Here is a 14,128-nt window from a genome sequence, read left to right as displayed (position 1 = left end):
CACGGGCACTCTGACCGCTCTGCAGCGACGCAGCTCCATACACAGCAAGGTGTTATACGCTGTGTTCCTACACCTGTCTATCATAGCCAGCTACAGTAGTTCTTCTGTGGGATGTGACGAGAATGTTATTCACTTCACCTCTCAGTGGTTTTAATGTTTTGGCTCATCAGTGTGTGTGTGTGTGTGTGTGTGTGTGTGTGTGTGTGTGTGTGTGTGTATATATATTATTATATGCCAAAATCTTCTCAAACCACATAATGGTCTATGGGTTAGAAAAGCTTTGAGATATACTGTAGTTGGGTACAATAAATCATTTGGTGCAGTGATTAGCAACAATTCAATTGGCTTCCAGTTTTGCCTTAACTCCACAAATTTACTTAATGAAATATATTCAAACATAACTAGTGAATGTCAGAATGTTCCAACGAGAACGAGTTTTTCCAAAAACAGAAAAACAAACCTAGGTTAAACCAAGCAACTGCAAAACGTCACACGTGATAAAACATGTAGTGTTGGCAGCGATTAAAAATGAGCACTACACAAATCAGTCTGAACGACATGCCGTTTTCCTTGACACAGTTGACAATAAAAATATTCATTCCATTGCAAGCTTAATCCATGTACTCAAGTGCGGAAACATGTCAAGAGTTTTCTATTCATGCATCAATATTGGGTAAACTTCTGGAAAAACAGAAACGTGACCAATGCTAAATGTTAACACCAACTCAGAAGGACATTTAAACTAAATGCAACTAATCCTGAAAGTGATTTTAGTTTGAAGTTAACCAACTTGACAAATTACTTATAGAACCCAGTTTCCCTTTATAAACCTAGTGATGTCAGTACTCTCAAAGTGTTAGCAAAAGTATAAAAAAAAGAAAAAGAAAAAAAGAGCAAAATAAATAGTCCGTTACAACTTTGATGAAATGAGATGACTTTAACAGACATCACCACGATGCTGTGCCCATATCTCAATTGGTCCGATGCCTTTTAATATAAAAGATGAATGACATCACACATCGTCTAACATCTGTCCAATTTGAAATCAAGTTCTTGCCCGCAGTTTTGAGATTCAGATCCATTAAGAGAAAAAAAAAAACGGTAATTTCCATAATGATGGAAATATGAGGGCTAGTGTATATGTATGACTATCAACCTTGCATGATTTAAAAAGTGTTAGGAGAAAGTAATTGATAGCATCTTTCCAATGTTTTACTGAGTTATCTTGAAAAAGATAGCTGGACAAGGGGGCTTGGAGTGGGCATTTACAACTGTCTGATGATGTCATTTGGTTTCAGCTAAGTGTGTCAAGTTTGGGTAAGCGGTGCAACTGCCCATGGCTGGATTTTTGCAGAAAGCTTTCACCTAACCAGAACTCTGGATTAGGCTTGCAATGACCACCTCTCTATCCCTTATAACAATGGCTGCATCACAACAGTCTAAACCAGATTCCTCTCCTTTTATCTGCCTGCCCTTGCCAATTATGGGTGGGGGGAACAGTATTGGTTTAAGTAAAACTGTAATGAGAAAGAGAGGTGCAAGACAAAAGAAGCTATTTCAAAGAGTTGGGATGCAACTGACATATCCTCTATCCGACAACACCCTGTATTGTTCTGTTCATCTGATCTCAATCCGTATATACATCTGTCATACAAACACTCTTACACTCACAATATACTTAAAAAGAACTCGTTACTACCAAAGTGCAAACAAAACAAATTAAAAACATCCAAAAAGGTATTCTCTCTCTCACTGCCTTTAGAAGGCAAAGGAAAGATAAACATTCTTCATGTAATCAAACCTACAATCATAGCAGCCTAAATAAGATAAAAAGAAGCTGTTTAAGGTGCTTTAGCTTATACCCTCCTAGTGCTGTGCAGGGGAAAGGATGCCGTCTTGTTGATTCAGATTTAGAGCCAGTTCAGCTCTTTCACCTTGTAGTCTAGTTTGCCAACTAAGCTCATCTTTGATCAGTTTCAAGAAGTAATTTCTACGTACAGCACTTTTTGCAGAAGGATGGTATGGGAGAGAGGATAGGGAGGGCTTGGGGTGGGGTAGGTGGGGGGTAAATGGAAGTTCAGGCGGATAGGTTGTTGGCCAGCTCAATGAGAGCCAGAGCGCCATGGAGACGCTCCCGTTGCTCTTGGAGACGGCGCTTTGCGGCACCTCCCTGGTTCCCCTTTTCTTCTTCCGCCATCTCCTCCTCCTCCCCATTCTCCTCATCTGACTGAAGGAATCCCATAGGGTCCTGCTGTTCCTGGTCCTCAACTCCAGCCTTTCCCTGGGGTTTCACCTTGGTGGTTGCAGGGGCACGCTGTTCACGGGTTTGCCAATACCTAAGAAGGACCAAGATAAGTGAAATGTGTTAAGAGGGCAATTTAAGAGAAACATGACATGCATGAAATGGACCTCATTCCCACTTAGGACCCAATACACACTCTATGGGACAACTGACTTGATCCAAAAGTTGCAGTCCTCACTTTTGAAACATCCCTGCTTTATGATACTACCATAAATAAGGAAACATGAATTCACTCACTTTGCCAACCACTCTGCCACAGCCTTGTTGTCCACAGACTGGGCTTTTCCCAGACTCTCCTTTGGTTCCTCCCTGTTCAGTCGGGAGTACGGATGGTTGGAGCAGTGCCGGTTGGCATGAGTGAACCGGTTGCCACATCCTGCAGAGAAACAACAGGTCAACATTAGATGAAGCAGCAGAGATGTGTAATTGAATAGTAAGCTGCTAGAAAATGCACTTTACTGTGATTTTAAGCATCAAGCTTTTAACAAGTCATCAAATTTTATTAGGAATCAAGGTATACCAAAACTTTCCAAACAGTTAAAAAAGTCAATAAATATCATTAGAGTGAGTACCATCAAGCAATAAAGGGGAAATGAATAAGGGTTAAATATTGCTTAAAAGCAAGTATTGCTATCGGAGTGTTTTATTTCCACTTATTGTATTTATATATTTTAAGGTTTTGTGGTCATAGGCTTCCGTTTCTCAGATATATCCATGAGGCCTGCAGATGTTATTTAGCGGTACAAGGACTGATCTCGGATGTCAATGCACGAACCTAAATAAATAAATAAATCAGCAGACAAAGACTCAAAACTAAATATGCAAACCACCAAATATATGCACAATGCCAAATATGTACAATTGCTCAACTGTTGGTGTAAAAAGGACTTATTGAACATGTGTGCGCTGTGTGTAATACCACCATTTCCTAAACAGTAGCAAGCCAGTTCAGTTTGTGTGGTACTGAACAACTCCTCTTATCAGTTGTTTAAAAAACAAAAGTCAGTCCTAATAGCTTGTGGTTTACTGCTAGTACCCTGTCCTTGGTAGGTGCCAACTGGCTGGCGTGGCTCACCTTTCTCAGAGCAGACGAAGGGTTTTTCCCCCGTGTGCAGTCTCTGATGGGTCTTCAGCTGACCGCTTTGGACAAAAGCCTTTCCACAGTCGGGGTAGTCACACAGATACGGCCTCTCTCCTGAAAAGAGAAAAAAAAACAAATTTTTTTTAATGTTCCCATATTTGATTAAGTGCAGTTTAAAAGCCATTTCACACTGCTACTGAATCCAGTATATGCTATTTTATGCACATGCCACAGTTATACAAACGAGATCTGTTGCATCAACGCAAACCATCTTCCGTTTGTAGTCATAAGCGCAGACGTCTTCCTTATCGGCATGTCAGCAGGACATGGTTCTCTGGAAATGTAGGTGTCTTGCGCAAGTACAACTTTTCTCAATGGCAGCGTGCTCCTCACACTTGACACAGGACGCCCACCTCCCGAACCATCACTGAAACCCAGCGCAGATGACCGCTGTGTTCAATACAATACCCCCTTTCCTCTTTTCAGCCCCCCCTCCCTCCTCCTCCTCCTCCCTCCTCACCTGTGTGCGTTCTCTTATGGGCTTGCAGGGACTTCTCTCTGGGGAACACCCGGTTGCAGATGTTACAGCGGATGCGGCTGGACGAGGTCTCCCCCTCGCTTATCAGCTCCCGGACGGTGTCAGCGCGTGGGCGGCCGCGCCTGCTACAGTCCTGAGAGGAAACGCACATTTCTTTTTCTTTTTTTCTCCCCTTTCCACGAAATTCAAAAGAGGTCAGAAGAGAGAAGTTCCCATTTCCCCCGACGGCAACGTAGAAAAAGCATGTATTGATTCGCGCGTCATGATTTACGCTTTCACCAAAGACTCGATGTCACATGTATAACGCCGCCCCCCCCCCCAAAAAAAAACACACACAAAATCAGCGCCCGTTGAAACAAAGACGCGACGCAGTGTAGCGGTTTCATTAACGGGTTCGCTTCCAAGGGTGCGTACTACACAGCACACCCGGCGCAGCGCACCGTTAAGACCTCTGACATCGGTTACATTCTAGCGAGACACGCGTGTACTCGTTCGCTCCGCTTACATCCGGTTACATTTTTGGCGCGCGACTTGACGTCACGTACGAGCAGCTGCTACAGTACCAGGAAGTAGCCGGGGTTTAAAATCCATCGTTGTCACACCCTAATGCGCGGGCGTTTTTTAAATGACACTTTTAAAAAAGAGCCGCAGCCCCGTATAAAAGAGTTCCAGACGCGTTTGCCCGTCTTAGCTCATCTCGGCGGTTAATCCTCGCAGACATGTGTTACACACTTTGGGCCGGATGAACGTTTTTGCCAGTCTAGCGGGGCTGATGTCTTTTAACTGGCATGGGCATTTAAACAAAACACTAAAATTGTGCACTCTAGCGACGTTAGAGGGCAACCTGTAAAAAAAATTTTTTTTTTATAACGCTGCCAAAGTTCATGACAGTGCCGACATACAGCTCAGTCTACCTAAAAAAGACCAAGAGAGGTAGATGCGCAACGGCCTAGCGGTGGGGAGGAAATCTGAATTTACCTTCACCTGGTCGGGCGAGGGAGCCATGTCAGCCTCACCGGCAGTCTTGGTCCTAGTGGGAGACGAAGCGCCGTTCAGAGACCCCGGGCTCAGAGTCACGTTGTGGGCATTCTCCCCCCACTTCCACGGGTACACCATAAAGTCGCTGAAACCCGGGCTCGTCGGCATCAGCGCCTCGGTCTTCCTCGGCTTGATGGGGGTGGTCTTGATGACGGACACCAAAACTCTCTTGGGGGAGTCGTTGCAAAAAATAACGTGCGGGCGCTTGTTCTCGGCCATCATTCGGACGAAAGAGAAGAGATCCCGTCAACTGCAGCAGGCAAAAACAAAACAAAAAAAATAAAAATAACTGGAAAAGTACAACTTTTCTCAATTAGCTGAAAGTAGCCAACCAAAAAAAAAATTTGCGCGATTTTCAATCTGGACAAAATATAGCCTTCATTTCCAAAAGGGCTGAGAATCGCGGTTTAGCTCTTTGACAAGGTATCCTGCGAGATACGGGGGACTGCCTGCCTGTTATTCCCAGTGTCACAGTTTGTCGCCTGAGGTATGAGCCCTCAGACGCGTTGTCCCGCGTTGCAAATCGCGCCTGAGCACACGTCCGGCAAATCCGTTGACGGGATCCGATCACATGTGTCGGAAGTAACCTATGACAGGAGCAACCCAGAGTGGGCCGGCCCAGCGGGGTGACGCTTTAGCCAATGACGAGGGGCTGGCCGTTTCTGCGGATGACGATTGGTGGATACATCCCCCCCCCCGCCCCGTCCAATAACTTTCAAACCCTTTCCGCGCGGTTTCGCAGACTGGCACCATCGACGGCCAATAACGGCAAGCGGAGGCTTGTTCGGCGGTGGACGTGACCAATCACGTTAAAGGGCGGTTAGTCTCGCGCCGCGGCCTAGCAGATGTCTTTTCCCGCGCCGAAAAGTATGTTTATGTTATTACATTCTGGTCGATTTAAAGGGAAAGGAAACGGTGATTCAAAGGCGCCAAAGTTACGCAATTGCGCTGCTGGAAAGAAACGATACTGAAACAAAGAGGCCACTGTTTAAGGCAAAAAAATATACATTAAAAAGTAGTTTTTTTACGTTTTTATACTGGTGTCATATTAAATTCTCCTCAGACACTTACAGCCCTCATCTGTATAATGGTAAAATTAGGAACACCCAGAACAAATAAGTCATTCATTATGTCCATACACAGCCATTTTCTTGGCCAAGGCAAATCTCAGGGTCACAGCTCAAGCTACAATCCTGAAATTAGTTTCTGTTAATTTAACGGACATCTGTGACACTGGTAATTACAAATAGTAAAAAAAAAAGAAGCATCCATCATCATCATCATCATTACATTTATATAGCGCCTTTGAACATATCATGTCCCAGTGATCCATTTGAAATCAAACAGTTAAAACAATTCAACAGATGCCAGTGTGGTTGTGTCAGCATTTTCCGTACTGTCAAGCAGAAAAATGATATTGGGTCTTGGTTAAACATGGCTTTATTTGTAAATCAACCTAGCCGATTTGCCCCATCTTCTGCCTTTCAGACTCCCCCCCCCTCGCCCCCGCCGCCGCCGCCGCCGCCGCCGCCGCTGCTGCCGCCTCCACTCTTGCAATACTTCTTATGGCCAGTAGGCTACGTAAATTGTCATCTGAATGCATTACTTGGATGCAACTTTATATAAAACACTGACCCGCCCATGTGAGAATTACTCAGCAAAAAAAACATTGTGAATTCACCCGTTTGTTTTTGTTTTTTTGTTTTTACTGTATGAATACGAGGATCGAAGTAACATGTACATAGGCGCCTGAGCAATGGAGGTAGTGGAGAAAATGTATCCCCGTTATTCAATTAGGGAAGCAAAGTTAGTTTTGCTACCACACTTTGGCATTTTGAAAATAAACTCATCGCAGGCCCCACAGTCAGGTGATTAGATTTAAGCAGCCGATACCAATGATCATTTTTACCATTTTCAGCAACTGACAAAAACAAGTAATAAAAAAAGCACACATTTTTTGGACCACCCTTTGAGTCAAACCCATGGCTGATCGTTTGCCACAGCAGGCTTCGGCTGTCAATCAGTCTGTCAATCCACGCAGGTGTCTTGACTGTTTACGCAGGTGGGAAACATTGCTGTTTAGCTTAACTGCGCTCACTAAATGAAAACGGAACATAGGAGAGGACAGGTTAGCGTATGTCGAATGAACCTGCTTGGCCCACCGACTCGAGCTGAACTCCAATTAGCTAATTAGCTGAAAGTAGGAAGCTGAATACTTCAAAAAGTTGAAAAAAGGTTTCCGGCTGAAAGTGGGAAAAGGTTTGGGGGGGGGGGAATGCTGAAGTTTGAAGAATGTCCCATTCATTCCAGTGGCCAAAAAAAGTGTAAACGACGTCGAACTATTCCAAAAGGATAAAATGTATCAAAAAGTTGTATCGCCCAAATTAGCTGGGTTTTTTTTAACATTTGAGCGAAGTCTCCGGCCAGTGCGTGAAAGTAGATACCGGACGGCAAACGTTGAGAATAATAAAGATAACAAATAGTGGGAAGAACATTATTTTTCAGTATATCTATTATTGTGGATTACAACCCTTTTTTTGGGGGGGGGGGGGGCGATTGTGGCTGACTTTTAGATCAGGGACTCCGGAGGACGAGAGAGCCGGGCTTCGAGGCGACTCTATTGTCTCATGAATATTAATCAGGTCGGGGGCGTGGTCTCCGGAGTTTTCCTCGCACGTGCGAGTGTATAAAAGCGTTTTGAACCGGCGCTCTCCTTTTCACATGGCCATAGAGTCGGCCGCAGTGCGTTAGCGTCGTTTTCTGGAATGTAAGGAACAACAAACGTATGTTTTCTCTCTCTCTCTCTCTCTCTCTCTCTCTCTCTGCGGGGGAGAACAGGCAATTGAAGTGAGCGGCTTTTTTTCTTCTTTGAACATATTAGGCGACCATGCTGCCGGACGCCTACGGTTGTGTCGTGGTGAACAGGTTCGGGGAGCTCGTGGACGACGAGGCTGACCCGTTCGACGCGATCAACGAGGCGGAACTCGAGAAGGAGGAGAAGAAGAAGAAGAGGGAGGATTCCAAGAGGGCCAAGCAGAAGAAGCCCGGCCAGAAAGAATCCCAGAAAGACCGACGCCTCCCCTCCGCGGCCGACGGTGCGGGTGATGATTTTGCAGGTAAAGCGCGTTGCGAGCGAACGGGACTCCCGACCGAGCTAAACTTTCCATACCACCACCTCCCCCCCCCCCCGCGATGCTGTAAACCCGATTGAACCCCAGTTTGTTGGCCGGCAAACCCCGGACTTGGCGGATTTGTGGTTAGACCTCATGACCGTTACGCTATCGCCCGGCAGATTCTGGCAGGTCTCGGTGTTTCTGGATTGGACGGTCCAGCCAACAGTCGTCTGCCGGCCTGGGCTTTGTCAGCTGCTGATACTGCAGGGTCAGCGAGGCTGGCACAGCGCACACATCGTCGGCCGTGGTCGGCTTCAGGGGCGATTCTAGGATCAGAGCTTTCGGGGTGCTGAGCACCCCAGAGTGCTGGCCCGCCAGGCAAGATAAATATGGGGGGGGGGTGGATCGAAGCATGGGGGGTGCTGTATTTTTGTTGTTTTAAAAAATTACCTTTAAACCATATACCGGATATGGTTTTGACATTTCTTCAGCTTATTAAACATGGGCATACAGTAAAAAGTAAAAAAAAAACTCTTCGATTTTAGGGGTGCTGGGGTTCAATTTTAGGGGTGCTGCAGCACCCCCAAAAATGGGCTAGAAACGCCTATGGTTGGCTTTGCTCGCTCGTCCATTGAATCTTTTATTTGTTCTGCGTTTTATGCCTCTGCAAGTTGCTTTTTTTCCCCCATCCCGGTTAAATCAGTTTTTGGGGTTTGCGATTTAATGCCGAGTAACCACACAACATCGGAGGCGTGTGGGAATGAACAACACGAAAGGGTTGTCGCAGGAAGCCATGCGTTCAGTCATGCACAGGGTCTGATGTGAAGTCCCCCCTTGTGCTGAAATGTAGGGAGCTACACAGGAGCCCAGTGCGAGCAAACCACTTTGCACACTTGTCCTCCCCCTTTTAGGACGTTGGGCAGCGTCATCACAAATCTCCAATAAGTCTGTTCCGGTCGGCTAAAAAAGTGCCTATGTGAGTGTTTAACCAGGGTTATCAAGTGGGCACCTGTCTTCCCAGATGTGTTGTTGAATTAGACTCATGACACCTCCAGAGGGCTCAACAGTGAGTTCTGGCATCCCAGGCACTGCCCCCCCCCCCATACACACACACACACACACTCATTTGACACCTTCCACCTACCACAATCCTGCAAGTTGATTTGAGCAATATCAAAAGTCCCACTCCGCCGGTACTGTGTGGCCCTGCCCAGTGGCCAACCTCACTGGCACTGTTGGCACAGGCCTCCTTGGTGGCTACATTCCATTAGTTAAGAATGATGCAATGCTTTGTTGGCCACTCCAAACTGCTGATCAGCGTCCGTTTTTCAGATTTCTTTTAGTTTTGGCTTTTAAAACTGCGATTTCCCCCCCCCCCCACTCTGTATTGGCACAACACCTGTTTTCCTCACATTACTCCCTGTATCCTTGTTAACAGGCTGCAAGCAACAAGCGCATGAAAACAAAGTTGCACTGGAGGTTCAGAGGGGCATGAGACGGGCTGTCTATGGGGAGCGTAGGGCCAACCAAGACCACTACCCACAGGAGTTGTCGATTCCCAAGTATGTCGTCGGGTGCTGTGGATTTAATGTACAACTCACTACTACAGTACAAATAATTGGGGTGGGGGCTGAGAAGTATTGACAAAATCAAATATCACCACATTTTTGAATAACGCCTCAACATTGATAATGTGGTGATATTTGGGGGTAACAATATCTTGGAGATGGCGACTGGTACTTTAATAATTTGAGAAGTGATCATCGGTAATGTGGATATAACAAAATAGCAGGTGGAGGCATTTGCTATTCATTTCACGAAGCTAACAGTTGTAAGTTCGGAACATTTATATTGCTTTACTATAATGCAGCCCGTTTAAGAGTACAGAATGACGCCGTTTATGTAAGCCTATATTACATCTAAAAGCCCAGAAAATATCTAGTGTTGTCACAGTATCTATATTGCATCAGTATATTGCCCAACTCTACGTGGTGTGCAAAACAATTTACCCCACTTTACCTCAAAATATAGTTACCAAGGACATAGGTACATTTTGGGAAAATCCTAGTCACATTTAATGCCCTTCAACTCCCCTTGTTGAAATCTTGTTGTTAAATTAGGTTGTTGTAATTGGCCACAGATAATTGACTGTTATGAAATTCACAAATTGTTAAAAGACTAATACAAATTCTGACTTTTAAACCCAAGGCCCTCCCATGATGCAGATTTTGAGCCCAGAGGCAGAGGGGGGTTCAGAGCTGGGAGAGGAGGAAGAGGTGGTAGAGGAGGCTACACCAGGAACTCGGAGAACTTCAATCCTGGGGGCAAGAGAGAGTTTGACCGGCACAGTGGAACGTAATGCCTTATTCTGATTTTTGATAACCAAGCAACTCAATTTAAAGTCACGCACCCCCCCCCCATTATAATGGACCATAATAAAAATGTATTTAACAGCACTTTTCCATGTTTATCGTAGAGGCATGTCACTCGAGGAGAAGAGAGGGGGCAGAGGACCCTGGAACTGGGGATCTGTTCAAGACACTATGGGGTTAGTTAACCTTACAATGTGGAAACAACCAGATAAAACTTGGGCACAATAGAGAACCATCTGTTTTTGTCTCTTTTGTATCATGGTGTTTTTTTTTTTTTATATAAGTGATTTGATGGAGGTGACGCCAGAGTCTACTGTCAGACCTGAAGAGCCCCAAGAACCAGTGGAGGGAGAGGACCCGTATGTACATACACTGTCGCTCTGTTACTATCTATTTGTGTTGTTCACATTTTCTCCAATGAATTGGTGGTTAAAGATCTCATGTCCTTGACAGTAGTAACAGGAGAGACCTAACAAAGTAGTTGGAAGACTGGAGGGATGAATTCCCATAAACACTCAACAATGAAATGTCAGATTTTCTTAAATATAATTTAAAGTGATTTCACACAGCCGTTGGTTAACGGTTCCAACCAGTAGTTTGAAAGCGCTTTTTTTTCTGTGAGAACATGTACCAATAACCTAAAAATCATGATATGCTCAACAGAATGCCATGTTTGTATTGATATAGCACTGGAAATTGTGCCCTTTTTGAGTAGACTTTCTCTTTTTGTGTTAGGCCTTCAGAGGTGGATGGTGAAATGGTGGTCCAGGTTGCCATGGAGATGACGCTAGATGAGTGGAAAGCCCTGCAGCAGATGAGTCGGCCTAAGGCAGAGTTTAACCTCCGTAAGGCCGATGGCAAGGTCCCCTCCAAAGCCAAAGTCATCCACCAGTCAAAGAACGTGGAGGTTAGAAAGACAACTGTTCCTTGTTGAGCAGTAATCCCACTGCTATCTGTTAATGCCCCGCTCAATTTCTGTCTGATTAGTTGCAGTGGTTTCCCCTAAAATCAAATCCATTTTATTTGTATAGCCCAATATCACAAATTACAAATGTGCCTCAGTGGGCTTTACAGCAATACAACATCCTGTCCGTAGACCCTCTCATTGGATAAGGTACAACTCCCTCAAAGGAAAAAAAAAATGGGAAGAAACCTCAGGGAGAGTAACAGAGGAGGGATCTCTCCCAAGACAGACAGCGTGCAATAGATGTTTATGTAATTTACACAAGACAACATTGAAAGAGGATGACAAAATTATAATGGAAAATTTATGAAGAACATGTTGCGCAGGATGCCAAGCAGTGTCCAGACGCCGTCCAGGACCCAAGCCACACAACCAGCATCATGTTTAAATAAATAAAAAAATGTGATGAGGGGAATGGCAGGCAGTGTCCAAGTGGTGACCACCATCACCACGGAGACCTGGGAGGAGAACCAACTTCATGTGCACACGAGGGAGACTCGCACGACACCATTCACACACAGAAAAAGAGAAAGGAGAAGACGACATTCAGGGAGAGAGAGAAAAGACGTGAGAGAAGAGAACAGTTTGCATTAGTCATAATCAATTTAAGTCATCAACTCGTCATAATCTATACTCTATAATTTCGTTGGCAGAATAGTGGTTGGTAAATTCATTGAAACAGAGAACCGACCCAGCATCCAGTACAGGTTGTGAAGCACTCAGCTTAAAGGCAACTAATTGTAGGCTAAGGCAAAAAGATGAGTTTTAAGTTTGGATTTAAAGGACTCGACAGACTCAGATTGTCTTATGGCAGCAGGCAGGTTATTCCACAAGAACGGAGTCCGATAGGAAAAGGCCCTGACACCAGCTGACTTCTTTTTAACTTGAGGGGTACACACAGGAGCCCTGTATTTGGAGAGCGAAGAGCTCGAGATGGAATATACGGTTTAAGGAGATCAGACGGGTAAGATGCTTCTGCTAAAGCCCTAGTGATGCTTCCACTAAAGCCAGTAGGGCTTTAGTGGAAGCATCACAGCCAGGACCTTTCTGCAGCACACTTGACCAGTGTTGGATCACAGATAGTTTGTTCACACTTGACGGTGCCTTCCCTTTGGTTCCCATTTGTGTAGGATACATTTTTAGTGTAAATTACGGCAACTGTTAACTCTAATATTTTTTTTTCTTTCTCCATATAGCTGTACTTCACAGTTTCCTATGGATTTCATCCTCTTGAGCGGACTGAACAAAGTTCTCTTACCTAGTTGGTCCTATGTTTTACTGGTTTATAAATTTCCTGCTTTAGACAAATGAGAGTCGTGAATACATTTCTTTATTGCTCCACTTGCGCTTGTGAAATGGCCGCCTGACTGCCTTTGTTCCACACTATCTTTGTTTAATGTTTCTGCAAATGTTACTAGGTTGCGAGCTGGCAAATTGCTGGTACAGCTTTTACGGAATAGCTTGTGTTCATACATGGGCCCAACATGTAAAATTTAGTGGTTTACAGATTTGGTGGCATGTATGACTGGAGTTCTAGACTATTCCTTACCAATCTTCAGATATTTAACTGTTCTAGGACACTTGGTGGCCTAGGCTCCGTGTCGAAGTTGTATGAAAATGGTGAGAATTCAGTTGCAAGGAATGAGTTAAAATGTTATCTGTACTGGGAGACTTGACTTTCTACTGTATAAATGAACAGTTTTAAGTAGTTTTTGATTAAATTGGCAGAGAACACAAATTTCCAACCAGACAGTAATTTCCAGAGCTGGGGTCGATGAGTGTGATTTGTCTGAACTTTGGATTTGTCTTCGTTGTTCAGAACAAGGGGAGCATGGAGGAAGAAAGCCATGTCCTGCGCAGATCTATGAATGACATTACTTCTCGTCTGGACATTAACTTTGGGAGCCTGGGACGCCCCAGCCGAGGAGGTCGAGGTAGAGGACGACGTGGTGGTCTCGCAGGTCGCCCAGAGGTGGCTAAGCCCAAACCTGAAGAGGTATTTTCTTGTCTCGTAGCCATACCACATAGATTACAAATACAATTGATGAAAAGCAGTGACTCTGTGCCGATGTATGTCAGTGTTTGATGCTGCTTATGGTTTTTTTTTTCTCCTTTACTGTGGTATTGATAACTTAATAATTTGAAAATCAAAAGCCAGTGTAATCGCAAAAAAAGATGGAAAGCAAAATGAATTAAAAGTAAGAAGTCATGGACTTAGCAGATGTATTATTAAAACTAGAAACTATTATAAATTTCATAATTTTTGGCTAAAGAAGTTTCATTTGTCGGCCGTTCACTCATTTTGCATGTTTGTTGCAGGCCGATGCTCTGGCTCCCAACCCAGATGACCCAGAGGACTTTCCAGCTCTCACAGCCTGAGATAAATTTCGCCTTGGCCTTCAGGAATTCAATTCTCTTGACCTTGCCAGCTGGGTGAAAATGGGTTGCACTTGTATTTAATCACTGTTTTTTGGAATTGCTGTTGTTCACAAGAGTTGGTGGGTTTTATCATCTCCTTGGCTGTTCTCAGATGATATGCTTAAAGCACCATTAATTGTCCAAAAAAAAACTGACAATAAAACATTTGCACATTATACAATTCCTGGGTCCACTTTCTCGAACAAGACGTGGATGACTTAATTGAATTGCCTGATAGCTCGAACCACACATCACGAAGTCATTCTGAATGTTACGTTATACCAAACATTTGATGGCTGTCA

General features: G+C 44.5%; 2 protein-coding genes across 3 annotated transcripts; one reads left to right on the top strand and one right to left on the bottom strand.

Moving 5' to 3' along the window:
• Positions 1-1,101: 1,101 nt before the first annotated feature.
• znf367 (zinc finger protein 367) lies at positions 1,102-5,430 on the bottom strand. The gene is made up of 5 exons (XM_056281136.1): positions 4,900-5,430; positions 3,904-4,054; positions 3,378-3,497; positions 2,540-2,678; positions 1,102-2,336 (listed from the first exon to the last, which is right to left on the bottom strand). Exons 1-5 carry the CDS (start codon positions 5,179-5,181, stop codon positions 2,078-2,080), a joined length of 951 nt encoding a protein of 316 aa, XP_056137111.1. The 5' UTR covers positions 5,182-5,430; the 3' UTR covers positions 1,102-2,077.
• A 2,171-nt stretch (positions 5,431-7,601) lies between these two features.
• LOC130113473 (intracellular hyaluronan-binding protein 4-like) lies at positions 7,602-14,128 on the top strand. 2 transcript variants are annotated; one of them, XM_056281096.1, is made up of 9 exons: positions 7,602-7,726; positions 7,841-8,075; positions 9,511-9,634; positions 10,281-10,427; positions 10,549-10,620; positions 10,729-10,803; positions 11,180-11,351; positions 13,228-13,404; positions 13,728-14,128. In XM_056281096.1, exons 2-9 carry the CDS (start codon positions 7,847-7,849, stop codon positions 13,785-13,787), a joined length of 1,056 nt encoding a protein of 351 aa, XP_056137071.1. In that variant the 5' UTR covers positions 7,602-7,726; positions 7,841-7,846; the 3' UTR covers positions 13,788-14,128. The 2 variants fall into 2 exon arrangements, with proteins under 2 accessions (XP_056137071.1, XP_056137064.1); XM_056281089.1 differs by having other exon boundaries at positions 7,651-7,742.

This window comes from Lampris incognitus, chromosome 1 (genome assembly GCF_029633865.1).
Source record: "Lampris incognitus isolate fLamInc1 chromosome 1, fLamInc1.hap2, whole genome shotgun sequence".
NCBI classification, from domain to species: domain Eukaryota; kingdom Metazoa; phylum Chordata; class Actinopteri; order Lampriformes; family Lampridae; genus Lampris; species Lampris incognitus.
The sequence above is the reverse complement of the archived record's forward strand: the minus strand, read 5'-3'. Positions and strand labels throughout refer to the sequence as shown.